The 25,049-nt window shown below is 45.2% G+C and overlaps 1 protein-coding gene across 1 annotated transcript; it reads left to right on the forward strand.

Annotated features, from left to right (window-relative positions):
* Positions 1-428: 428 nt before the first annotated feature.
* LOC311493586 (uncharacterized protein) lies at positions 429-1,660 on the forward strand. The gene is made up of 3 exons (XM_084552319.1): positions 429-519; positions 1,172-1,279; positions 1,387-1,660. Exons 1-3 carry the CDS (start codon positions 471-473, stop codon positions 1,539-1,541), a joined length of 312 nt encoding a protein of 103 aa, XP_084408445.1. The 5' UTR covers positions 429-470; the 3' UTR covers positions 1,542-1,660.
* The last annotated feature ends 23,389 nt before the right edge of the window (positions 1,661-25,049 follow it).

The following is a 25,049-nucleotide window of genomic DNA, read 5'->3' on the forward strand; positions in this document are numbered from 1 at the left end:
CCTCGTCTTAACCTTTTACCTCATTGATTTTTATCAGTCTCTTTAGCAAACATGAGCTAACTGGTTAATTCATGAAAATGGATGTAAAACAAAAATGTTTAAAGTTTTTTTTATTATTAAGTAAAACAGACTTTTGAAAGGGCATTTTGAAAAGCTCATTTATTTTATTTAGTACCTTATTTGACAGAAATATTCTTTTAAAATGATTATTTGTTCTACAATGGTATAATAGGCAATGCACGGGATTAGAGCCTCCCTCCCTTCCTTCCTTCCTAAAAAGGGTTAATCTTCTTTAGAAATAATGAGGTCCTTCCAGAGCCAGTGTTATTCGACTCACTTGGGAGGAATCTTTGTGAGGAAATGCAAATGCTCAAGTTCTGGCAGACACAAAAGTTGAGCTGAAGAGGAGGGTTCCTCACCCACTGCCGTCTCTCTCTCTCTCCCACAAGGCTGATTAACAGTTTAAGTTCATGATGCAGCTTCTCGGAGCTCTGATCCTGTTCATTACTCTGTCTGGAGGTAAGAATGTCTTTTACTTTGGGTTTACACACTTTCACTGGTTGCTGTAATTTAAAGAAGTGCCAGAAAGGAAGTGGTGCCAGGAAGGTAAAGACATAGTTTGATAGTTTTGAAAATGAAAAACTTTTTCGATGGATCCTGTATTGTTTGTTAAGTACATCATCTCTTGGTAAAAGTTTGTGGCTTTTTGGTAGTTGTAATTATATGTCTATATGACTTCTTATGGTGATTTCCTGTTTGTCCTCAAAGAAGCAAAAACGAAACCAAGAGAAAGTGGTAAGCATAGTTCTTAAATAGAGCACAGATTGTTAGGTGAAATCTTTTTGTGCCTGAGATGAGCTCATATCACATATCATTTCCAACTTCTGTTCATCCTACAGCGACATGAAATGTGACGCAATATGGACTTTCTAAATTATTTTGTAAATATTGTATAAAATAGTCAATCAGGGATTCTTCTGCTTTTATTGAATTTGAATGTATGTTTACTTGAAAGAAATAACAAGAGATGGTTTCTGGTTTACTGGTGGTTTTCATTTTCTATGAACCATCTATGAATCTTGTTCTATTATTGGGTCAAAAAAATGAGGATGTGAACCCACAGTGTACTTGTGACATGTCACAAGCTGCTGTGCTCTGTGTCTTTGTGTAGCATGCGGACTAAGATGCTACACATGCACGGCCACCGACCCTAAATCCTGCACAGACACCAAATCGTGTGCTGTCATCTTCAACCGTTGCTTTTCTCTCAGAGCAGAGGGTAAGTCGTTCTCTCACATCAGATGTTTCTTTAAAATATAAGTAAGTGCACACAAAAATCAAGGTTGCTGAACTGAATACTTGGTGACCGTTATAAATGTCTTGCAGGTTATGACATAGTGACGAAGGGCTGCCAGAGCAGCGCTTTATGTGTTGGCGCTATGGCTTGCTGTGAAGGCGACTTGTGTAACAGCTCCACGCCAACTGGTCCCAGTGTCGTCCTGCTGCTGGTGTCTTCAGCCATCATCACGCTCTTTCTCTGAGGCTCTGGAGTTGTGATAAATCGATGCTGTTCTTTCATGTGAATCAGTTTGTCCAGCTAAAGAGGAAATAATGTTTCAGTATCAGGATATGTAACACCTGATCTGATACACACAGCGAGAGACAGTGCATGCACATTTCAGAAGCCACAGTGACCCCTGCATTGTCTTTTAAAAGAAATGACAGCAGATGATTGTAATTCCACAATTTCAGTTTAAATTCGATACACAGGACGTGCACTTATGTGTTTTAGCAAGAAATTTTTCATTGCAAAATAATTGTTTCGTATAAGTTTGTACATTGGGGCTCTCCAGAATTATGAAAATATATAAACTGTGTTGATGACTTGTATGCTACGTGACTTAACTATTAAGTTACCTTATTTTGCCAGTTTAAATAAAAAGCCGAACAAGCAAAATTAATTCTATCATGTCAGCAGAATTATTCAAGTGTTTGTACACAAGGTCGCTGTAGTAGCCTGCTGGAACTTTCACTCGTATCACATGATCTTTATTCATTTGTGGAACAAAACAGAAAGAGAAGAAGAATACAATTTCAACAAAACAGTGAAGGACATGTTTAAATTCAAAAGACCAATTTTGTACAAATTAATTTTAATCCTGTCATGATGTTTGTCTTAAACTGACATTTTCGACCCAATGCTTGGTCAGTTTCACAGAAACTCTTTCACTGTAGCATAAAGGCTGCTACTTTTAAAAGTCACTACCACCAAATGGTGACAAGATGGCGCCAAAGTAAATCATTTTAGAAATACACTGCCTGGCCAAAAAAACAGTCACCACATTCTAATATTTTGTTGGACAGCCTTTAGGTTTGATTACAGCACGTATTTGCTGTGGCATTGTTTTGATAAGCTTCTGCAATGTCACAAGATTTATTTCCACCCACAGATCCCAAAGATTTTCAATGGGGTTAAGATCTGGACTCTGTGGTGGCCAATCCATGTGTGAAAATGATGTCTCATGCTCCCTAATAATAATAATAATACATTTTATTTAAAAGCGCTTTTCAAGATACTCAAAGACACTTTACATAAAAAGGACATCAAATTAGCAAAACAATGTGAAATATAACATGAAAAACACAATAAACTGAGCTAAACATTAAAAGCAATTTTAAAAAGGTGTGTTTTTGTCAGAGATTTGAAGGTAGGAAGGTCGGTACAGTCGCGGATGTGTTTGGGGAGAGAGTTCCAGAGGCAGGGGGCAGCTGCAGCTCCCTGAACCACTCTTTCACAATTTGAGCCCCATTAATCCTGGCATTGTCATCTTGGAATATGTCCATGACATCAGGGAAGAAAAGAAACCATTGATGGAATAACCTGGTCATTCAGTATATTCAGGTAGTCAGCTGACCTCATTCTTTGGACACATAATGTTGCTGAACCTAGACCTGAGCAACTGCAGCAACCCCAGATCATAGCACTGCCCCCACAGGCTTGTACAGTAGACACTAGGCATGATGGGTGCATCACTTCATCTGCCTCTCTTCTTACCCTGATGCCCCCATCACTCTGAAACAGGGTAAACCTGGACTCATCAGACCACATGACCTTCTTCCATTGCTCCAGAGTCCAATCTTTATGCTTTATGATGCATGCCGATGATTTGACCCTTCTCAAACAGACTAACATCTTTTCCACGACCACAGGATGTGTCTTTCAACATGGTTGTTTAATATTAACTGTAGTCTGTTTTGCTCATGAAGTCTAGTAGATTGTGGCATCTTAGTGGACCATCTAAGGGTAGGAATCTCTTCATCAAAGTTTGACAAACTAGGGGCCCCCAAACAGCATCTTGCTTAGGGCCCCCACGAAGCTAGAAACTGCCCTGTGTTCAGATGCATTGTATGGGAATTTGATATACCTGGCTGACATGCGGATAATTCCGTCCCACACGGCTTGCATGGCTCTGCTCAGGGTCGACCGGCACAGTCCCGATCGGTCGGACTAATTATTTTCACATTTATGACAGTTTCTCAGCATCACCTCCAAGTGTCGCCAAAGGATGAACAGCTGTAGAAGCCAGCGTACGCCAGCCATGGCGTTGGCGTGAGGCATGTACAAGTTCACGGTCATTTCACTCTTGATACATCTGAACTTTTCAACGAGTACGTACAGAACGTTTTTGTGCCCACGCACCCTTCGTACATGAGGCCCCTGCCCTGGTCATTCAGTATATTCAGGTAGTCAGCTGACCTCATTCTTTGGACACATAATGTTGCTGAACCTAGACCTGAGCAACAGCAGCAACCCCAGATCATAGCACTGCCCCCACAGGCTTGTACAGTAGACACTAGGCATGATGGGTGCATCACTTCATCTGCCTCTTTTCTTACCCTGATGCCCCCATCACTCTGGAACAGGGTAAATCTGGACTCAGACCACGTGACCTTCTTCCATTGCTCCAGAGTCCAATCTTTATGCTCCCTAGCCATTCGAAGCCTTTTTTTTTTTTTCCCAGTTAGCCTCACTGATTAGTGGTTTTCTGGCCCTGAGTTCTGTTGTTTTTCTTCAATTTGATTTCACCAAACACTTAAGTGATCACGATCTATCAGGATTTTTTTCCAACCACATTTCTTCCTCAAAGACGATGGTTCCCCACTATCCTTCCAGTTTTTAATAATGTGTTGGACAGTTCTTAACCCAGTTTTAGTAGTTTCTTCAATCTCCTTAGATGTTTTCTCTGCTTGATGCATGCCAATGATTTGACCTTTCTCAAACAGACTAACATCTTTCCCACGACCACAGGATGTGTCTTAAGACATGATTGTTTAAGAAAAGAGAAGCTACTCATTGCATCAGTTGGGGTTAAATAACTTGTTGCTAGCTGAAAGATAATCACCCATGCAGTAATTATCCAATAGGAGGCTTGTACCTGCCACTCTGGGAATTTCACCCAGAGAATATACACCACTTTCACAGGTTCTTATATGTAGAAAGGGAGCAGAGACGTGAGTTTCCAGTTTCAAAGATATGTCATTTATTTAGACACAAGTCAATTAGTGACTATAAACAGGGTCAAGTTAAAATTTAAGGTTTATTGCAGAACCGTAGATAAAATTTACTAAAAAAAAAAAAAAAAAAAGGACATCCTACACAGCTGATTACCAGTACAAGATGGGAAATGTCAGGGAAGCCTGCAGGAGTGAGAGTGAGGGGAATAGGAGGGGGGCGTCACCACCACCAGGTATGGGGAAGAAAAGGTCACACACACTGCAACACAAAAAAAAAAAAACAAAAAAAAAAAAAAAACACACAAGTTAGCACACAACAAATTTAAGCATGCAATAAGACCCAGGGAGGAGGAACCCGCCACCCAGTGGCTCACCACCTGCAATCCTGTGACAGCCCACCTGTACTGGCACTAAAAAGGGGCTGAAATGTCACGATCTCAAGAGGTTGGTTTATGAAAGGAAATATAACAAAAAACAAACAAAATAACTAAATTAATGAAACCAATCAAATCAACCATCTAAGATTAATAACCAAAACAATATGACTGTAAAAATGTAAAATAAATTTGTAAAGGGGCAAAAACAGCAGTAACCAGAGCTCCTCCTTTACACATACAGCAACTAGGTCATGCGGGAGCCGACATCATCACTTTCATTCCTGTTATGAAAAGCACATGTTAGAGTATCATAACATGGAGATAAAATCACAGACCTATGGTTGATATGTAATGTTTCAATGGTTAAAATCTGAAAACCACTGAGAAGGATGTCTTTAACAAAACATAAAAACCAAAAAGTTGCGTACCTGGGAACTGTGAGCTACATGACCAAACAATTTATCCAAGTCTGATCTGGCACACATACACACCACACTAAGTGCTGCACAGCATAAGGGGGAGCAAGGGGAGCAGTCACCGCCAGTTAGCTCTCATTCCTGAAATCACACCTGTACAGAAGCAAGGGGTGTGCTTAATGCATGTGCCAGCATTTATAAAACAGACAGGACCACAAGTGCATACCTTAATTGGATATCGGCATTCCGCAACAACGTGGAGTCAGGACAGAGTGAGGCACAACCTGCTGCTGGCTGCTCACAGCTACATTTAACAAGAGGGGACCACGGAAGTGATTAGTCTCACCTGTTAACAATCGGTGATTGTGGGGTGTGGCTGAACTAGAAAGGAGTGAGGGGGAAATGCTACCCATCACACTTAGTTAAATCCAGGTGGTGACTTTTTTTTTTTTTTTGGCCAGGCAGTGGACAATATGGACAATTACAAAAAGATAACCGGAAAGGTTGATACATTTTTTTGTTAAATCATTTATTTGTCATTACATATATTTGTTTTTTATTTTTTCTAAAGATATTTAGAAATTAAAAGTTTCGTATTTAGAACTTCTGTTAATTATATGTCTTTGTACTTTAAATCTATGTCAACGAGAGTAGAACTTATTGATTTGCTTATGAATTGTTTTAAAACAGTTTCACCCATAGACAGCATAAAGATAGACTGCCTGGCCAATAGGACTGCCTCCTATTGGATAATTACTGCAAGCTTGATTATCTTTCAGCTGGCAACAAGTTCTTTAACCCCAACTGATGCAATAGCTTCTCTTTTCTTAAACAACCATGTCTAAAGACACATCCTGTGGTTGTGGGAAAGATGTTAGTCTGTTTGAGAAGGGTCAAATCATTGGCATGCATCAAGCAGAGAAAGGGTCTAAGGAGATTGTAGAAACTACTAATATTGGGTTAAGAACTGTCCAACACATTATTAAAAACTGGAAGGATAGTGGAGAACCATCGTCTTCTGGGAAGAAATGTGGTCAGAAAAAATCCTGATTGATTGTGATTAGTGATCACTTAAGCGTTTGGTGAAATCAAGTTGAAGAAAAACAACAGTAGAACTCAAGGCTATGTTTAATAGTGAAAGTAAGAGCATTTGCACACGTACAATGTGAAGAGAACTCAAGGGATTGGGACTGATCAGCTGTGTAGCCTTAAGAAAACCACTTATCAGTGAAGCTAAATGGGAAAAAGGCTTCAATTCTGCCAATATTTTTTTTGTCTCCAGTTGCTGTGATGCACGAGCCACTGAAAACAGTTACTTTCCTCACCATTTCTATGAGACGTTTCAAAATGTTTTCATGCGTCTGATATGAGTGACTCGGGAACCAAGACACAACCTCTAAATAACGCATTATCTGCCGTGAAACTCGTTCATTTCACCAATATTTTGTTATGATACGCTAGTGCTATTCCCTGTTGAGTCCAGAATTACCTGTTCTCTTTCGTCTCGAGACTATCTCTCCACTCCGTTACATATTCCATATGTACGGGGAATGACCTCCCCTGCATGTCAGGGTACGTGGATACTTCTTTAAGACACACCGGCTCGCCCGGTCACGCCCCCAGGTTTACCCTATAAAGCACCTGTGCTGGCGTGAAATCAGTGATTGTTTGATCTCCACCTCAGTCAGGGTGCAGAGTTATAATCTAAGAAAGAGAAAGAGGGTTACAGCAGGTATCCACTTACCTTATTGGAGGTGTCTGTCTACAGGCAGCCACCCTGGATGCTGATCCTTTCCTTTGTTTCATTCATTGTTATGCGCTATCACCGGTGGCTTGCCCCGGTGACGGTGCTTCTCCAAAAGAGGAGTGAAAGCTACGGCTACGACGGCTATTCCCTTACCGGCGTATTGCTTGCGGCCCGCGAGCTGACGCGTCCGGTGGGAAATCAGCTGAGCGCAGGCGTCCAGTCTGCAGCCAGCTGCCCCAGCCAGTCGAGCCGACATTTTTCCCAGAGCCGACACCGGCGTATTGCTCGCGTCTCGCGAGCTAACGCGCTCGGCAGCGGCTACGACGGCTGTTCCCTTACCGGCGTATTGCTTGCGGCTCGCGAGCTGACGCGTCCGGTGAGTTTCGGCTGAACGCAGATGTCCACTCTGCAGCCAGCCGCCTCAGCCGCCCGACCCGGCGTTTCCCCCCTCACCGGCGTATTGCTCGCGTCTCGCGGGCTAACGCGTTCGGCGGGGGCCCTTGTGGGCTGAGAAGTCCGCCGAAACAGCTCTCCGCCGGCCGTAGAAAAAGGCCGGCTTAAACAAAGTCCATACAGCAAATAATTAATGAACTAGCGAACTAGCTTTGCTAGAGCGCTAACATGAGGGCTATCTCCACGTGTTCCGTGTAAACAAGGAAGTGGGCTTTCTCGTCACTGCCGAAGGCCCCGCCCCCGCCACACACACACCCAAAAAAAAAAAAAAAAAGAGGAGAAAGAAATCTTCTATCTATCTCTCTCTCTCTCTCTCTCTATATATATATATATATATATATTTAAAATGAATAAATAAATAACAAATGCAGTATGGAAAGTCGGCAGGGACACTGCTGTCTCGGTTGTGGGGTGCCCATGCCCCTAGAGGATGGGCATGTTAAGTGTGTGTTGTGTCTGGGGCACCAGCTTGCCACCTTATCTAGGGAGGCCCCGGAGAGCTGCATGGACTGTTTTATAATCCCTGCGCAGACCACGGAAGCGCGTTGTCGCTTCTTCAGTGCCAAGCGGGCAGGCCCACCCCTCTCTGATGGAGTTAGGGGTAAGACTGGGAGATTTGCTGAGGCCACAGGGGGTCAAGGGGCACATCCAGCCTGGCCAACCACGCTGGCCCCTTCTGCTCCCGGCCTTCAACGGCCCGGCCTCACGCTGACCTCATCCCTCCCCCCGTCCCTCTACTTGAGGAGGAGGAGGAGGAGGACGACGACGACGATGACGTCGATGTAGTGACAGTCTTCTCTGATGACAATGATGTCCCATGTGAGCAGCAACTGCCAGGTGACACCCGGAAAGGGGAGGTGGCCCACCATTTCGCTGGGGTTATTAGCAGGGCAACCAGGGCCCTGGATGTTGTTCTGCCGGAGAAACCCTCGGCACCCGCCTCTCGGTTTGAGGAGGATGCGGATATGCGCCCCATACCGGCCCAGATCCCCCTCCTGCCCAAGAGACCTGGTTTGCAAACAGTTTGCCACACCAGCTGCCAGAACTAGGCCGTCTACTTCATGCAGAAGGTTCTCTGACATGCAGGATAAGGAGCAGGTCGCCTGTGGGTCGCTTCCGCCACTGGACCCGGCTCTTACTCCGCTGGTCTCTCTGTTCTCGGCAGAGCCACCTGCCCTAGCAAGGATTGCAGGGTTATGGACGGCCTGCTTGCCAAGCTGCACAGAGCCATGGCTACTCAGACCGGCCTGGCTAACACTGGAGCGATCATGTCCCTGTACGTTCGCCAGCTGTCTCGTCAGCTACAGGACGGTTCAGGGGGATCCGGTGTTGTGGGCAAGTTTCAGGCAGCTTCCTCATGCCTCTCCTCAGTTATGAAGGAGCAGGCGGAGACCGCAGGCAAAGCTCTGGCATCCCTTTGGGTGGTCAAACGCCACTTGTGGCTGTCTCAGTCCCAGCTCCAGCAGGGGGATCGGGACTGTCTGCTAAGGCTGCCCGTAGACCCCTCAGCAGTGTTTGGCCCGGATGCTGCTAGGCTGCTGCAGCAGGCATAGGAAAATCGCTGCTGCGCGCAAGAAGTCTCGGGAAGCCTCTTGAAGCGCCCCAGGGGTTCGAGACGGGCAAAAATAGCGCCCGCACCTCGTCCAGCACCTGAGGTCACGGCATGGGGACCGAGGGACCTCAGACCACAGCTGGAGGCTCTCTGTAGGCGGAACACCCGCCGTCAAGCAAGGGGCGGGGGACCGTCATCTAAGGCTCGGGGGTCTTCCAGGCAGCCTCCCCCCTCCTGACTAGTCCTGAAGCCCAGTCAGCATGCCTCCCCTGTCGGCCAGTTTCAGGGCAGCGTGGCTGGGCTTGGGGGCGGACCCATGGGTTGTATCCACTATGACACAGGGCTACCGTCTGCAGTTTCTTCGCCGACCCCGTGTGACAAGACTGGCCACTTTCACCACGGTGAGCGACTCTCGGCAAGCAGAAGTCTGCGGGCCGAGGTGTCCTCCCTTCCGGGGTAGAAGGCCATAAGGCAGGTGGACCAGGGAGATCACCAGGCTGGGTTTTTCTCCCGCTATTTTTTTTGGTACCCAAAACGGACGGGGGGCTTCGTCCTATTCTGGACCTCAGGGGGCTCAACAAGTTTCTTCGCCCCCTGGGATGCAGGATGCTGACAGTCCCCAGGGTGAGGCAGTCCATCACTACGGGAGATTGGTTTGCCACCATCGACCTCAAGGATGCATACTTCCAGATTCCCATCTGGAAGGGGCACTCACGTTTCCTGAGGCTCGGCTTCGAGGGCAGGATCTTCGAATTTCAGGTCTTGCCTTTTGGCATTCCCTGGCCCCCGTACATTTACTCGATGCATGGACGCGGTCCTTGCACCACTAAAGCACCGAGGACTGAGGCTCCTAAATTACCTGCAGTCTCAGAGGAGCAATGCCACAGTCACATGGCCCTGCTCCTGGAGCACGTTCAGGGCTTGGGGCTACACCTCAATTACAAGAAGAGCAGACTCCAGCCTGCCCAGGTGACATTGTTTCTGGGCACAGTCCTGGACTCCAGGATTGTAACCATCGTGCTGTCACAGAAGAGGCGACAAGCCTTCAGGGCCTGCCTCAGACTCTTCCAGCTGCATTCTCGGGTCAGCTGGGGGCTCTGCCTTCGCCTCATGGACTTGATGGCGGCAATGGTGCAAGTAGTCCCTCTGGCCCTACTGCACATGAGACCTGTCCAACGGTCCTTGCTGAACCTGGGCTTATGTCCACAGAGCTCCCACCACCCCGAGGTGGTGGTCTCCCGGAGACTTCAGACAGCCCTTCACTGGTGGAGAGTTTCGGACAACATACAGAAAGGGAGTACTCTGGGACCGATGGTCTATCGCCAAGTGATCTCCACTGATGCATACTTGGCAGGCTGGGGCGCCGTCCATGAGGGCTGGGGGGTCAGCGGAGAGCCGTCTTTCTTGCACTTCACCAGTTCCTGCCGAGACTGAGAGACCACCATGTCATTGTCAGGACCGACAGCACGGTGGCTGCCGCCTACATCAACAAACAGGGGGGCCTGGACTCCCCCATCTTGTGCAAGCTGGCAACCAGGCTGCTGAAATGGGCCCACCCCCTCTTCTGCTTGCTCAGAGCAGTACACGTGCCGGCGTCATTGAACACGGCCGCGGACATCATGTCGAGAGGGGGCCCGTGTCCAGGAGAGTGGAGGCTCCACCACCTGCGGGTGGAGCCTCCATTCTCCTGGATCTGGGGTCACCTCGGCAGGGCAGAGGTCGACCTGTTCGCCTCCAGGGAGTCAACACATTGTCTTCTCCCTGAGGAACGACAATCCTCCTCTGGGGTGGGAGGCTCTGGCTCACCCATGGCCCCAGAGGCTGCTCTACGCCTTTCCCCCCCTTCTCCCTTCTCCAGCCTCTTCTCCGAAGGCTGCGGATGGAAGGGGGGAGGCTGATTCTGGTGGCTCTGTTTTGGCCCCACATGCCATGATTCTCTGCGATTCCTCAACTCTTTGACGGCATGCCGTGGGAACTCCCACAGCGCAGGGACCTGCTGTCTCAGGCAAATGGAACCCTGTTCCACCCCTTCCCAGCGGGGCTCAGACTGGTGGCCTGGCCCCTGAGAGGGACAGGCTCCTGGATTTAGGTTTGCCAGCGCCAGTGGTGAGGACTATACAGGAAGTAAGGGCACCATCTACTAGGATGGCCTACTCATATCGCTGGGGGGTGTTTTCCACTTGGTGTGGGGCCCACCAGGTGGACCCCTATTCAGCCATGGCCAAGGACATCCTGCTGTTCTTGCAGGGCCAGCTGGATGCAGGAAAGTCTGCCGTTACCCTCCGAGGTATGGTGGCGGCGATCAAGGCAGTGCATGACGGTGAACACGCCCTGAGTGAGGCCAGCTGCTCCTTGATTTCAAGGTTCCTTAAAAGGCGCACGGCGGCTGACGGTTTGCAGGTCTAGACCTGCAGTCCCTCCATGGGATCTGGACGAGGTTCTCGATGCGCTTAGGGGCCCTCCCTTCGAGCCCCTTGGGGGTTCTGAGGTGACGTGGCTTTCCCTTAAAACTGTATTTTTGCTGGCCATAACCTCCGCCAGGAGGGTGAGTGAGCTCCAGGCACTGTCGGTCCACAGTGACTGCTGCAGGTTCTCACCAGATGGTCAAGCGTGGTCCTCCACCCCAACCCAGCTTTCCTGCCTGAGTTTCACTTATCTCAGTTGGTAGAACTACGAGCGCTCCCTTCTGGCGGAGGTGGGACGACTGGGCAACGCCAGTCTGTGCTGTGTCCGGTTAGGGCCTTGAAAGAGTATATACGGCGCACTAAGGCTGTCAGGAAGACTGACCAGCTCTTCATCTGTTTCGACACCAGTCGTTTGGGGAGACCCCTGTCAAAACAGAGGCTGTCCCACTGGGTCGTGGACATGGTTCAGCAGGCATACGCACTTTCTGGTATGCCTGTCCCACCCCGGGTTCGGGCACACTCAACTCGGGGTGTGGCCACCTCGTGGGCCTTGTGGTGAGGAGCTTCTCTGGCCACCATATGTGCCGCGGCCGCATGGTCATCTCAGTCCACCTTTTCAAGGTTTTACCGCCTAAACATCGCAGCCACCCCTTCCTTTGGGGACAGGGTGCTGGGTGAGACTTGTTAGGGGGCTGTGCCTCCTTTCCCCATCACCTGTTGACCCTCGACCGAGTCGGTTGGTCTGAGTGGTCACCCCTGTTGGGCCTGGTACTAAGGCACTCAGTATTGGGGTTTGGCTATCATGAATAATTAATAATTATCAAAAATAATTATTTATTATTAAATAATTGGATCTGAATTACTAGATCACCTCGGGGCACCACCCTTCTAGGAAGGGAAAAGATAGCCAATTAATCAAAACAGTCTCATAAATTATACTAAATTGTCAATTTGGAGTTCGGATTAATAATTAACTTAATAACTATAACCAAAATTACCACGTTAACAACTAGTTACAGTTGAAGGAATTTGGAGTTCTTGGCAGTGTAGAGGTTGGCAACATTCACTCTTGTGCAATATTAAACAGACAGGTATGTTTAAAAGACATTTATTAACAAGAATAAAAGTAAACATACAAGCTAACTACAGTGTACTCAATACAGGTGTGTGTGTGTGTGTGTGTGTGTGTGTGAGCCAAAATGGCCGCTGGTTGTGGGTGTGTCAAGATGGCCGCCAGTTGTGGGCGTACCAAGATGGCCGCCGGGTGGGCGTGCCAAGATGGCCGCCAAGATGGCCGCTTGAACACAAAGGAAACAAGATGGCTGCTGAGTGGGGACACTCAGACCATGTGCTGGCCAGTAGATATGTGGAATGTGATAAGGGTTTTATGAGGTGCCAGGTTAGAGGAAGAGTGGTTAGTTAAGCATGCAAGACCCTGAGTCTATGTGTTGCACAATCTAAACTAACATCAAACCACTATACTATAAACAACTCAATAAACACAAATATCACATTCAATCAACGTTTAAGTTCTGTGCTTTGCTTAGCTTAACTAGGCCCAGGTCATACTACCAGTTGGTGGAAAGTCCATTTCTGGTGTGTTGCTCCTTAAGCTGGCTGATGGAAGGGCCGAGCTGGGAAAAGTTGTAGTCCTTGCTGTGTTTTCCTGATGGCAGACGTCGGAGGGAAACTGGCCGCTCCTTGAAGTCCTTTGAAGTGGCTTGTTAGCAGCTCGGTGCTAACTAGCCGTGTGGCTCCTGTTGTTTGAGAGTTTAGCCTGCAAAACCTTTGGTTTGTTGGCTAAAGAGCTGGTGTAGATTCCTCAGCAGGAACTCGCTTCGCTGCTGTATGGAGAACAGGCCTGCAAGTAGTTGCTCTTTGTTAGCAGACTACCTGGCGGCCAGCTGCAGCTGAGCCGCTCGGGGTCTCCACGTGGAGGTGTGGAGTTGAAGAGGTGGAAGAGTAGAGAATAAGAGAGAGAACAAAGGCCAAACGGTGCATTTTATATGACCTGATGACCTCATAGGTCACATGCCACTGTCAGCCAGTGAACTGCTTGGTCAGTTTTTCACACCTGGAGGATTGTGGGATACTGGGGTTTTTCCAGGGCTCCTTTGTTCCCAAGACAAAAGCAGCCATGTGGTTACCTGATTATGCACCACCAGGTTCAGATCCCAACATTCCCCCCTTTGGTCTCACGATCTTGCTCGATGTGTGGTCGTGAGAGCACAAGTGTCCGTGTATAATCCAAGTTGGAAAAGTTCATTCATGGTAATGACATCTGGGCAGTCGGTTAACCAACTGGGCTGTGGTAAACGCTAACTATCTTAGCTAAGCAAACAAAATCATCAGGTGAAAAACTGAAATACACATAAGCACATTGACAGTTACTAACAGTGTTAGTGAGAAAGAGAAGAATGTCAGTGATGTAAATTGTTAGGGTAAGATACAGAAAGAGAGTGGCACCTACAATGATAAAACCATTTCCAAATGTCCAAGAGTTTTGGTTTACTCACTGGATCCTATTAGAATAATTATTATTCAAAGCAGTACTCGGTCTGATCTTAACAGAAATAACAATTTTGTCCTTCATGCAGATGTTGCTGCGGAAGGATGTCATCACATTTTAAAAATCTTGGTTGTCAATGGTATGTATCATTGTTCGAATGTGTCCTACAATTTGTGTTGAATAAGGACATGTATAAATTGCAAAATACTACCAAGGAGTTGGTTCAGGTGTAATTGCAACGTTAGACAGTGGGTCTGGGTCCAACCAGAATTTAGGCTTTTCTCAGCTAATAGTGGCAGGTGTGACTATTAGTGAGTTGGAAACTATGGAGTTTGCTGCTGTTGCTAACAAATCACAAGTTTGCCTACTTAACTGCAAAGAAAGTAAAGTACTTCCTACATACTGGCAGTACAGGAATGGACTGTGTTGTTATCATCACTGGGAGGAAGGAACTCTGAATCTGAGGTGCCTTAAGTTTTTCCGAACTCGTGGCTCAGGGCTGTAACGCTCCATGTAGCCAGAGGCACAGAGGTATTCAGAGGCATTGTCACTGTCTGCTAAATTACGACCATCTAAACTGCACTCAGAGATGCTGCGATCATCATCTGAGCAGTCTATTGGCTGATCATACTGCTGGGCCATAATTTCGGAGTAAGGCTTTCTACAGCTTCGACTGTGTGAATGCCTATCTCGGGGAAGCTGGCGGACATGGCGGCTACGCTCAGTGTCCCTGTGTGGCCCTTTATCACCCCCCTTTGGTCTGTTGTGAGGGTGATGTTTAAAGGTGGTAGACCGGGATGATGCCTTGGTGGTTGAGCTGGAGGGCTCAACTGTCTTCCCTCTTGTTTTGGAAGTGACAACAGTTTCCCAAGCCACCTGTGTCATCTTCCTGATGTCCTGCATCGAGGGGTCACCTTGGCGTGTCATGAGTACAACGTGAGTGCGCACACATGGGTGAAGGTTCTGCAAGAATAAGGACTTGAAGGGGGAGTTTTCTTCTAAGCCTGATGCATTCTTGCCCTGAAAGTACACATGTCTCAAACGTTTGTAATAATCTCTAGGATGCTCATGACGGGTATGTTTAATTTGAAGAGCTGCAACCATTGAGCCGATCTCATCAGCAGTAGAAGAGAATTCTTCTAGCAGTGCTTGACGGAGCTCTGAGTAGTCATCTCTGACTGTGGGAGGTTGCGACTGGATAAACTTATGGACAGCTTTAGAGCTTGTTTTCCATACAAGTTTAACTTTCTCCCTTTGGGTTGCATGGGGCAAATCAATTAGGGCGTGGTCTAAATCCCTAACGTAATTGTCAACGTTATGATCACAGCTGTCTGGATCAAAATGTTCAATGTCCTTGGCAAGGAACTCAAGCACTTTAAAGCGGGGACACTGTGGTGTCCGGGCAGGTGCATCACATGCAACAATTATCTCTGGTGGACAGGCGGGGGCTGAGCAAACCTGTGGGGTTGTAGTCCACCCTTCGGAGAGATGGGCACGGATGGGAGTGTCATGCATCATAGGCTGAAAAGAAGATTGGGCAGAATATCTTCTGGAGGATAAACTACACATCTCTTCACGGTCTATATCAGAGAGATGGGACGTCAGGTAATTGTTACCTCGGTCTCTCAGAGGAGGTTGAGGACCTGACTCCATTCCCAGGAACTTAGGGTCAGCTGGAAATTGTTCCCATTTTCTACCTGTAGGGGATGTTAACCTTTCACTACAGGAGGAGCGTGAATCGGAGTAACCAGAATCACATTGGCTTAATGACGGTGGTGGGGAAAGACAACCTGATTTAAGACTTAACAATTCCTCTTTGTGTGCACAAAGATCGGACTCTGCTGAGTGCAGGTCTGCTAAGTAGCGCATAGCTTTCTTATTGGCCATTTGTACCTCATGGAGGAGACAAGCCGTTTGCGCTTTAAGGGACTCTACCTCCTTTCCTAAGGCTGCTTTGCTCTGAGAGGCAAGGCTGGATTGCCTGTGAAAGTTCAGAAGCAAACATCTTAACAATGGGCCCTTGGATGCAGTCTGTGCATCACACCTGTCCTTCAGTAGAGAATCTATCTCATCCCTGCACTCACTGAAATTCAACTTGTTAATGAATTCAGGGTAGCCTGGGTTTAGGCTCTGTGCAAGGGAAGAAATGAATTGCTCTACACAGGGGTTCTCCATTGTTATGTGGGATGGAGGTGTCAAAAACAACAACAACAAAGCAATGGGGTTAGCAATGCTATGCTAAGTAGCTATGTAGCTTCTAAGGCTAAAAAGGTAGCTATGGCACTATCTAGTGGCTCTGGTGGGCACAACAAATTTGGTAACACAGTAAATGCAAATTTACCAAAACTCAACATGCAGTAACTGAAATGCAGGGCAGTAACAGTTAGAGACGTGATTCTCAAAGTTAACTTAGGCTGTAACACGTGTTAGTAGCAGCTAAGTATATAACTTATATTTCACAGGGCTGGTAGCACACTGTGGCTCTATCTCAGACTCCTTATCTTACTTAGGCTGAAATGCATGGCAGTAACAGCCGGTACAAATTCTTTCACACAGGGCCGATGGCACGCTGTGGTTTAATTCAACAGGGGAGCACTTAATTTAACAGGAAACAGCTTGACTGGATTGCATGAATACGTGGTATTCGAATGCAGAAATTCTTACGATTGAGAAAAGTAGGTTCAACTTGAATTAGCTAGCAGCAAAAGCAACTCTTAATGTAGCACAATGGGACTGAAAATGGTGGTTATTAATAACGAATTATTAATAATTTATCAATTTATGAATTTCATAAATTATCACCACACTGCACCTGTTTGTAAGTACAACTGGACATCTACTCCTGTGGTAGACTAGTGGGATTGAACGTTAAGACTGGCAAGTCTAAAAATTGTTCAAAAAATATTTTTGGCTTTGGCCAAAATTATGCTGAAATTAATATTGCACAATTATGAATAATTGCCAACAGTACTCTGCCTCACACGGGCCGCACCATTTGTTGGGCCTGGTACTAAGGCACTCAGTATTGGGGTTTGGCTATCATGAATAATTAATAATTATCAAAAATAATTATTTATTATTAAATAATTGGATCTGAATTACTAGATCACCTCGGGGCACCACCCTTCTAGGAAGGGAAAAGATAGCCAATTAATCAAAACAGTCTCATAAATTATACTAAATTGTCAATTTGGAGTTCGGATTAATAATTAACTTAATAACTATAACCAAAATTACCACGTTAACAACTAGTTACAGTTGAAGGAATTTGGAGTTCTTGGCAGTGTAGAGGTTGGCAACATTCACTCTTGTGCAATATTAAACAGACAGGTATGTTTAAAAGACATTTATTAACAAGAATAAAAGTAAACATACAAGCTAACTACAGTGTACTCAATACAGGTGTGTGTGTGTGTGTGTGTGTGTGTGTGAGCCAAAATGGCCGCTGGTTGTGGGTGTGTCAAGATGGCCGCCAGTTGTGGGCGTACCAAGATGGCCGCCGGGTGGGCGTGCCAAGATGGCCGCCAAGATGGCCGCTTGAACACAAAGGAAACAAGATGGCTGCTGAGTGGGGACACTCAGACCATGTGCTGGCCAGTAGATATGTGGAATGTGATAAGGGTTTTATGAGGTGCCAGGTTAGAGGAAGAGTGGTTAGTTAAGCATGCAAGACCCTGAGTCTATGTGTTGCACAATCTAAACTAACATCAAACCACTATACTATAAACAACTCAATAAACACAAATATCACATTCAATCAACGTTTAAGTTCTGTGCTTTGCTTAGCTTAACTAGGCCCAGGTCATACTACCAGTTGGTGGAAAGTCCATTTCTGGTGTGTTGCTCCTTAAGCTGGCTGATGGAAGGGCCGAGCTGGGAAAAGTTGTAGTCCTTGCTGTGTTTTCCTGATGGCAGACGTCGGAGGGAAACTGGCCGCTCCTTGAAGTCCTTTGAAGTGGCTTGTTAGCAGCTCGGTGCTAACTAGCCGTGTGGCTCCTGTTGTTTGAGAGTTTAGCCTGCAAAACCTTTGGTTTGTTGGCTAAAGAGCTGGTGTAGATTCCTCAGCAGGAACTCGCTTCGCTGCTGTATGGAGAACAGGCCTGCAAGTAGTTGCTCTTTGTTAGCAGACTACCTGGCGGCCAGCTGCAGCTGAGCCGCTCGGGGTCTCCACGTGGAGGTGTGGAGTTGAAGAGGTGGAAGAGTAGAGAATAAGAGAGAGAACAAAGGCCAAACGGTGCATTTTATATGACCTGATGACCTCATAGGTCACATGCCACTGTCAGCCAGTGAACTGCTTGGTCAGTTTTTCACACCTGGAGGATTGTGGGATACTGGGGTTTTTCCAGGGCTCCTTTGTTCCCAAGACAAAAGCAGCCATGTGGTTACCTGATTATGCACCACCAGGTTCAGATCCCAACACCCCCTTTCACAGTAACTGGCCTTTACGTCTTGTGGGGCCTTTTCCTGTGTTCTTGGGTCGATCCTGCGTCTTGCAGACCGACCTGAGCAGCCCTCTGCCTCTCAGGCTTGGCCTTGCGCCTTGCGGGCCTTGACCTGGGTGGTATGTAAATAGTGTACACTTGTAAATAGTTCGTTTGTTGCACTTTGGGCTGCACCGTCTCCTCACGGGGTGTCTTAAAGAGTTCCCCATACATATGGAATATGTAACGGAGTGGAGAGATAGTCTCGAGACGAAAGAGAACGTTAGGTTACGTTGTAACCTTGGTTCTCTGAGTGAAGAGACTATCTCTCCAGCTCTTAGGGCCGCTCGGAGACCAGTGTCGATCAAACTATCACTGATTTCACGCCAGCACAGGTGCTTTATAGGGTAAACCTGGGGGCGTGACCGGGCGAGCCGGTGTGTCTTAAAGAAGTATCCACGTACCCTGACATGCAGGGGAGGTCATTCCCCGTACATATGGAATATGTAACGGAGTGGAGAGATAGTCTCTTCACTCAGAGAACCAAGGTTACAACGTAACCTAACGTTATCATCATTCAGGGTCTGTAGATTGACCTTCAGACCCCGGATGATGTCCTCTGACCTGGATGATGTCATCTCTGAGCGCCACGCGCACCTGCGGCGGTCAGCTTGTTTACCTGTAATTTGCTACTGCTATGGTTCGTCTGCAACCACAGAATCGGAAAAATATTCAGCCATGTTGCAAAAAATAGCAGTACGATAAGAAAATATTGGAGAAATGAACGAGTTTTGCGGCAGATAAGGCGTTATTTAGAGGCTGCATCTTGGTGCCCGAGTCACTCCCACTATATGGACAAACGCAGATCTAAATATCTCCTGAACGAGTGCAAATGACACAAAAGTTATATGAGTAAACAATCGTATTTTATGCTAGAAATAAGGTCCAGGTTGTAGTAGTAGTAGTTCCCTTTTAAATCCAGGTGGTGACTTTGTGTATCTTTATGCTGTCTATGGGGAGGTTATAAGTGGGGAATGTTTCTTTGTTTTTTACAGGGAAATGTAATGTGATTTTGCATTTCAGACGCATGAAAACATTTTGAAATGTATAATAGAAATGGTGAGGAAAGTAACTGTTTTCAGTTGATCGTGCATCATCACAGGAAAAGCCCCTGGGCTGGATGGGTAAGAAGAATTTTGTGAATTATTAGCAGACCCATTACTTGATATGTTTAACCATTCTTTTTGCATAATAGATTACCTCAGACTCTGAAGGAAGCTAATATTTCTCTCATTCTGAAAAAGGGGAAGTCCGCAGAGTCTTGCTCCTCTTTCTTTACTTTCAAAAACACTAGCTACTCGACTTGAAGACCTCCTGCCTAAAATTATCAAAGAAGATCAAACAGGTTTCATAAAAGGTCGTAACTCCCATAATAATGTCAGGCGCCTTCTCAGTGTAATTAAGGGCGTATTCACACCAGGAAGGTCCGTTAGTTCACTTGCTTTGGTCCGGACCAATTTTTTTTTCTTTTTTTTTTTTTTTAGTGCGGTTCGCTTTCACACTGTGATTAATTGCAACCGGACCAGAATTTATAAACAAAAACACATGTGCTAAGATCGTTCAGCCATTGGCTGGTAAACGTATAGGCGGGGTAAAGAAGGAAGCCAAATGTCCCACGTAAATAGGCTACAATGGAGACTTTGCGTACTGTAGGTCTACTTGTTATTATGCTAGCAATATGGTTTATAAACTGAGCGCTGGAATCCCCTCTCTCTCATTTGTTTACTAAAAATCTTATATACTTCTGCATTTTTATGTGTTTTCTCCAGCATTTGAGTTATCTGGACATCTGCCCAGATATCTAGGAGGCAGCGTGTCTCCTCAGAGCTCAGTTAAGCCACGGCTCATCTCTACCTAACCTACCTGCGTTTGTTTGCTTCACGTGTCTCTCTCTGTTGTGTGTGTCACTGGGCTATCCTACATTTCCCATAACTAGTGCAGTGCCCGTCGGAAGTATGTATTCCTATAGTGGGAGCTGAAGAAGATTTTTCAGTTGTGACCATTGTCGTGACCCATGTCTCCTCCCCACAAAGACACCTGCCCAGTTTCAAATCAGCGTGCCACAGACAGACAGACAGACACAAACTCACCAAATAAGTTAAAAGAAATTCTTGATTTATAGATAGATGATCAAATCACTCATGTTTTGTCTGTAAACTGTAAAATAACGTTGAGTCTCCGTTGCCATGGTTACCATCTAGCGTTTGAGCCAGCGCAATAATTTAGAACTGTCATCAGGCAACTGGAAATATTAGAGCGGAGAAAACCTATTTTACCGATATATTTTACATTTCTTATCCAAACAACGTCAAACTTAGCAGTGCACATCTTCGTGCCCGTAGCGAGACACCTGCCCAGTTTCAAATCAATCGGGCCAACGGTTCACGAGATATGCGTGCTACAGACAGACAGACACAGACGCTTCTTGATTTATAGATAGATGCGCGAAAACTACGGGAGCTCGTCAAATCCAAAAAGGTAGATTTTTGCAACTCGGGTCGGATCGAGGTCGGGCTGCTTTCACACCATAAAGGAACCGCACCAGGGTTCGGTAGGAACCGCTCCGAGACCACCTCCTCAGCTGGGTCTCGGTCCGCTTGTTTGGTCCGCACCAGAGTTCGAGTGATTGTATTCACACCAGTCAAAAAGGTCCGAACCAAGCAAGGAAACGAACTTGAGTTCGTTTTAATCGAACTAAACAAGGCAGGTGTGAATACGCCTTAAGGCTTTCCAGCAAAGAGATATTGATGGTCTGGTGCTTTCTCTAGATGCTGAGAAAGCCTTTGGGTAGAATGGGCTTACTTATTTTATACTTTAAATAAATTTGGTCTCGGTGATAATTTCATTAGGTGGGTCAAAATTCTGTATGATAATCCTCAGGCGACTATTCTGACTAATGGGCTTAAATCAGACAGTTTTCCATTGTATAGAGGAACGAGGCAAGGCTGCCCCTTGTCTCCCCTCATGTTTGCCGTTGCTATCGAACCATTGGCGAAGGCCGTAAGGATGGTACCCTGCTGGGGTTTGCTAGTTGATTATGAGCACAAGATTAGTCTGTATGCAGATGATGTTTTGATATTTATTTCCAATCCAGAGACGTCAATACCAGCTCTACTTAACATTACTGATTTATTTAGCAAATTTTCTGGGTATGAAATTAATTTAACCAAGTCTGAAGCCATGCTACTTGGGAGTCTTAATTCGATACCAGCTCTTTTCCCTTTAAGTGGTCTCCTGCAAGTTTTGTATACATAGGTATATTCATAACCCTGAAATTTAAGCAAATGTATAAAGCAAACTTTGTTCCCCTGTTCGAGAAGATGAGGCAGGATTTGGAGCGATGGAATTCTCTGCTTGTCTCCTGGCTAGGACGTATATCCTTGGTTACAATGAATATTTTGCCTCGATTGTTGTATCCTGTTCAAATGATTCCAGTCATATTTTCAAATAGGGTGATGAAAGACCTGAATGGCTGGCTAAGTTCCTTTATATGGAGCAAGCGCAGACCAAAACTTAGGATGGCTACATTACAACTTCCAGGTTCTGTAGGGGGTCTTGACATACCAAATGTCAGAACATATCGGTTGCGTACTCACATGAGGTATATTTATGACTGGGTCATAAATGACTCAAGCTCTATTTGGTTGGGAGTTGAAGCTTCCCTTTCAAAGTATCCACTAAGGGACTTGCTGTTCTTTAAGAAATTTAAAAATATCAGACTGAGCTGTAATAACCTGGTTATACTTAATACACTTATGGCCTTGCAATCAGTATGTCAACTTGAGGGAAGGTCAAAGTTCACATCTGTTTTCACCCCTGTTGTGAATAATCCTGATTTCCAGCCTGGGATGTTTGATAGTGGTTTCAAACAGTGGGGGGATAATGGTGCCCATAGACTGAGGGACTTACTCTCTGATAATGTGGTTATGACATTTGAACAAGTGGTAGAGAAATAGTCTGTCCCCAGGCATGACTTTTTTCGTTATTTCCAGATAAGGCATTATATCTTACACAGTACTACTTTAATTGAGAACCATGAAAGCTCCCCTGTTGAGAAATTATTATTTCTAACAGATAGAGAGGTATCTGTGAGTCTATTTTATAAAGCTATATATTTTACACCTCCTATTGGGTTACAGAGGTTTAAAGGCACTGGGAAAAGGAACTAAACATCACAATTGATGATGAAGAGTGGAAGGATGTCTGGAGATATGCTAAATCAATTTCAGTTTGCAATCGTACCAAAGCAATACAGTTAAAGATTATACACAGAATGCACATATCCCCCAACCGCAGCCATCACTTCAGTCCTACTCTTTCACCCATGTGCCTTAAATGTAAGATAGAAATTGGTACCCTAACTCATTGTTTTTGGTCATGTTTGAAACTGCAAATGTATTGGTCTAATGCAGGGATGCCAGGGTGAAATTGGACAGTGGGCCAGATTTTTTTCAAGTGAGACCTCAGGGGGCCGGATTATACTTTCGGACTGAAAAGGCCAAACACTGACTCAACACATGGATAGGTAGGCTATTTGAAATTGTTCATGAAGGCCTACACATCAAAAATAAATTGCATTGGCACCAAAATAACCTCACAATGAGGCCTACAATTACATAGCCTAAAGCAGGAGACAGTTACCCTCTGAAAACTTAACATTTTCCTATCCATGCAAGTAGCCTACATTTATAAATTAGAAATGCAACAAAATAGACTAGGTGCCAACAAAACACATTTCCTATAAATAACACAAGTGTAAACTGTCAATTACTTTTATTATATTTATTGAAGGCTTGCACATGAAAACACGTCAATGCATAATTAGGCCAATTAAAAGAAGGCCAGGGCAAGTAGGCCTAAATGAGTAACAGAAAGTAATGTGATCCAGTATGAATTAGTAAAATAAAAAGGTTCTTAAAAGGGTTCTTGAGAAAAATAGCCAAATATGAGCTATCTAAAAACATTAAGCTTAAATTGGCTCAACAACAGATGAGGCACACTAACTTTGCCAATCACACACGCACTACACAGGCTCAGTCAACCCCAACCACTTTAATTCCCTCCCACCCATATCACACTGGATTATAAATGGGATACCAGCCTACTTCAGCTACATATTCAGCTACATATTACTCGTTGAAGCCAGACACCTTTTAACTTTCACCAGCTTGTCCATATCGGGGGACAGTTTCTGGGCAGTGGCAATGTTCATAACATCATTCAGATGTCCGTGCGTCAAGCGATTGCGCACTTTCGATTTATTAATATTCATGACGGAAAATGCCTGCTCACATAAATACGCTGTCCCAAACATACAAAGTATTTTACCTGCAAAGGCCGTGAGCTTTGGGTACTGCGGTGGCAAGGATTGATAAAATGATTCGATTGCAACATGCGTAGTTATCCTTCAACCGTGCGCAACACTGCAGTTCTATCAGTTCCATTTGAATCGGCTCTGGGACCTCGGAAGCGTCAATCGTGAATGGAGAGCGAAAAAGTGCAAAGAAAATTAAATAAAAATTAAAATAAAAAAAATATATATATATTTTATTAAATATATTATCACCCGCGGGCCGGATGTGACGTACAGTCGGGCCGGGGCCGGCCCGCGGGCCGTAACCCTGGCATCACTGGTCTAATGTGTTACCTGAAATAGAAAAGATATTGGGCTTAGAACTGTGTCTCTCATACTGGGCCTCCCAAGCCAACGCTTAATATCCAAACAGAATAAGAGCTTGTATTGTACTCTTACTTATGCAGCGAGGAAGAATATTTTATTGCAGTGGATTAATGAAAAAGTACCAACTGTTAAAGGCTGGCAAAGAGTGGTGTTTAATCTACTACTTTACATGTATATTACATTCAAAAACAGACCAATTCTAAGTGTGGGAACCCTATTGGATCTATGTAGAGCCTGGTGTCCCTAATATCATGCTGCAGGGGTTTTCTTGACTGCTCATACCGCGCATTATTACTGTAACTCCAAGTATTATTTATATGGATCTGAGCAGGTGTTTTGTTTTTGGTTTGTTTGTCTTGTTTTGTTTACTTGTTTGTTTGTTTTGCTTTTTATTTCTGTGAGCCATATTATATAACCGCTGTTTCCTAGTGAAAAAGAAAAATTAAAAAAAAAAAAAAAAGGTTTAAAAAACAAATCAAAGATATGTCTAATAGAAATGGTGAGGAAAGTAACTGTTTTCAGTGGCTCGTGCATCATCACAGCAGCTGGAGACAAAAAATGTTTTCCCAGTTAGAAAACCTGCTTGATGCATGCCAGTGATCTGACCCTTCTCAAACAGACTAACATCTTTCCCACAACCACAGGATGTGTCTTTAGACATGGTTGTTTAAGAAATGAGAAGCTACTCATTGCATCAATTGGGGTTAAATAACTTGTTGCTAGCTGAAACATAATCACCCATCCAGTAATTATCCAATAGGAGGCTCGTACTTATTTGCTTAGTTAAATCCAAGTGGTGACTTTTTGTTTGGCCAGGCAGTGTATCTTTATGCTGTCTATGGGTGAAACTGTTTTAAAACAATTCATAAACAAATCAATAAGTTCTACTCTCGTTGACATAGATTTAAAGTACA

Source organism: Chelon labrosus (assembly GCF_963514085.1).
Source record: "Chelon labrosus genome assembly, chromosome: 9".
Taxonomy (NCBI): Eukaryota; Metazoa; Chordata; class Actinopteri; order Mugiliformes; family Mugilidae; genus Chelon; species Chelon labrosus.

Coding starts and splice junctions, on each gene's coding strand:
- LOC311493586 (XM_084552319.1), top strand. CDS start 471: ATGATGCAGCTTCTCGGAGCTCTGATCCTGTTCATTACTCTGTCTGGA. Junction 520..1,171: donor GTTCATTACTCTGTCTGGAG/GTAAGAATGTCT, acceptor GTCTTTGTGTAG/CATGCGGACTAAGATGCTAC. Junction 1,280..1,386: donor CTTTTCTCTCAGAGCAGAGG/GTAAGTCGTTCT, acceptor AATGTCTTGCAG/GTTATGACATAGTGACGAAG.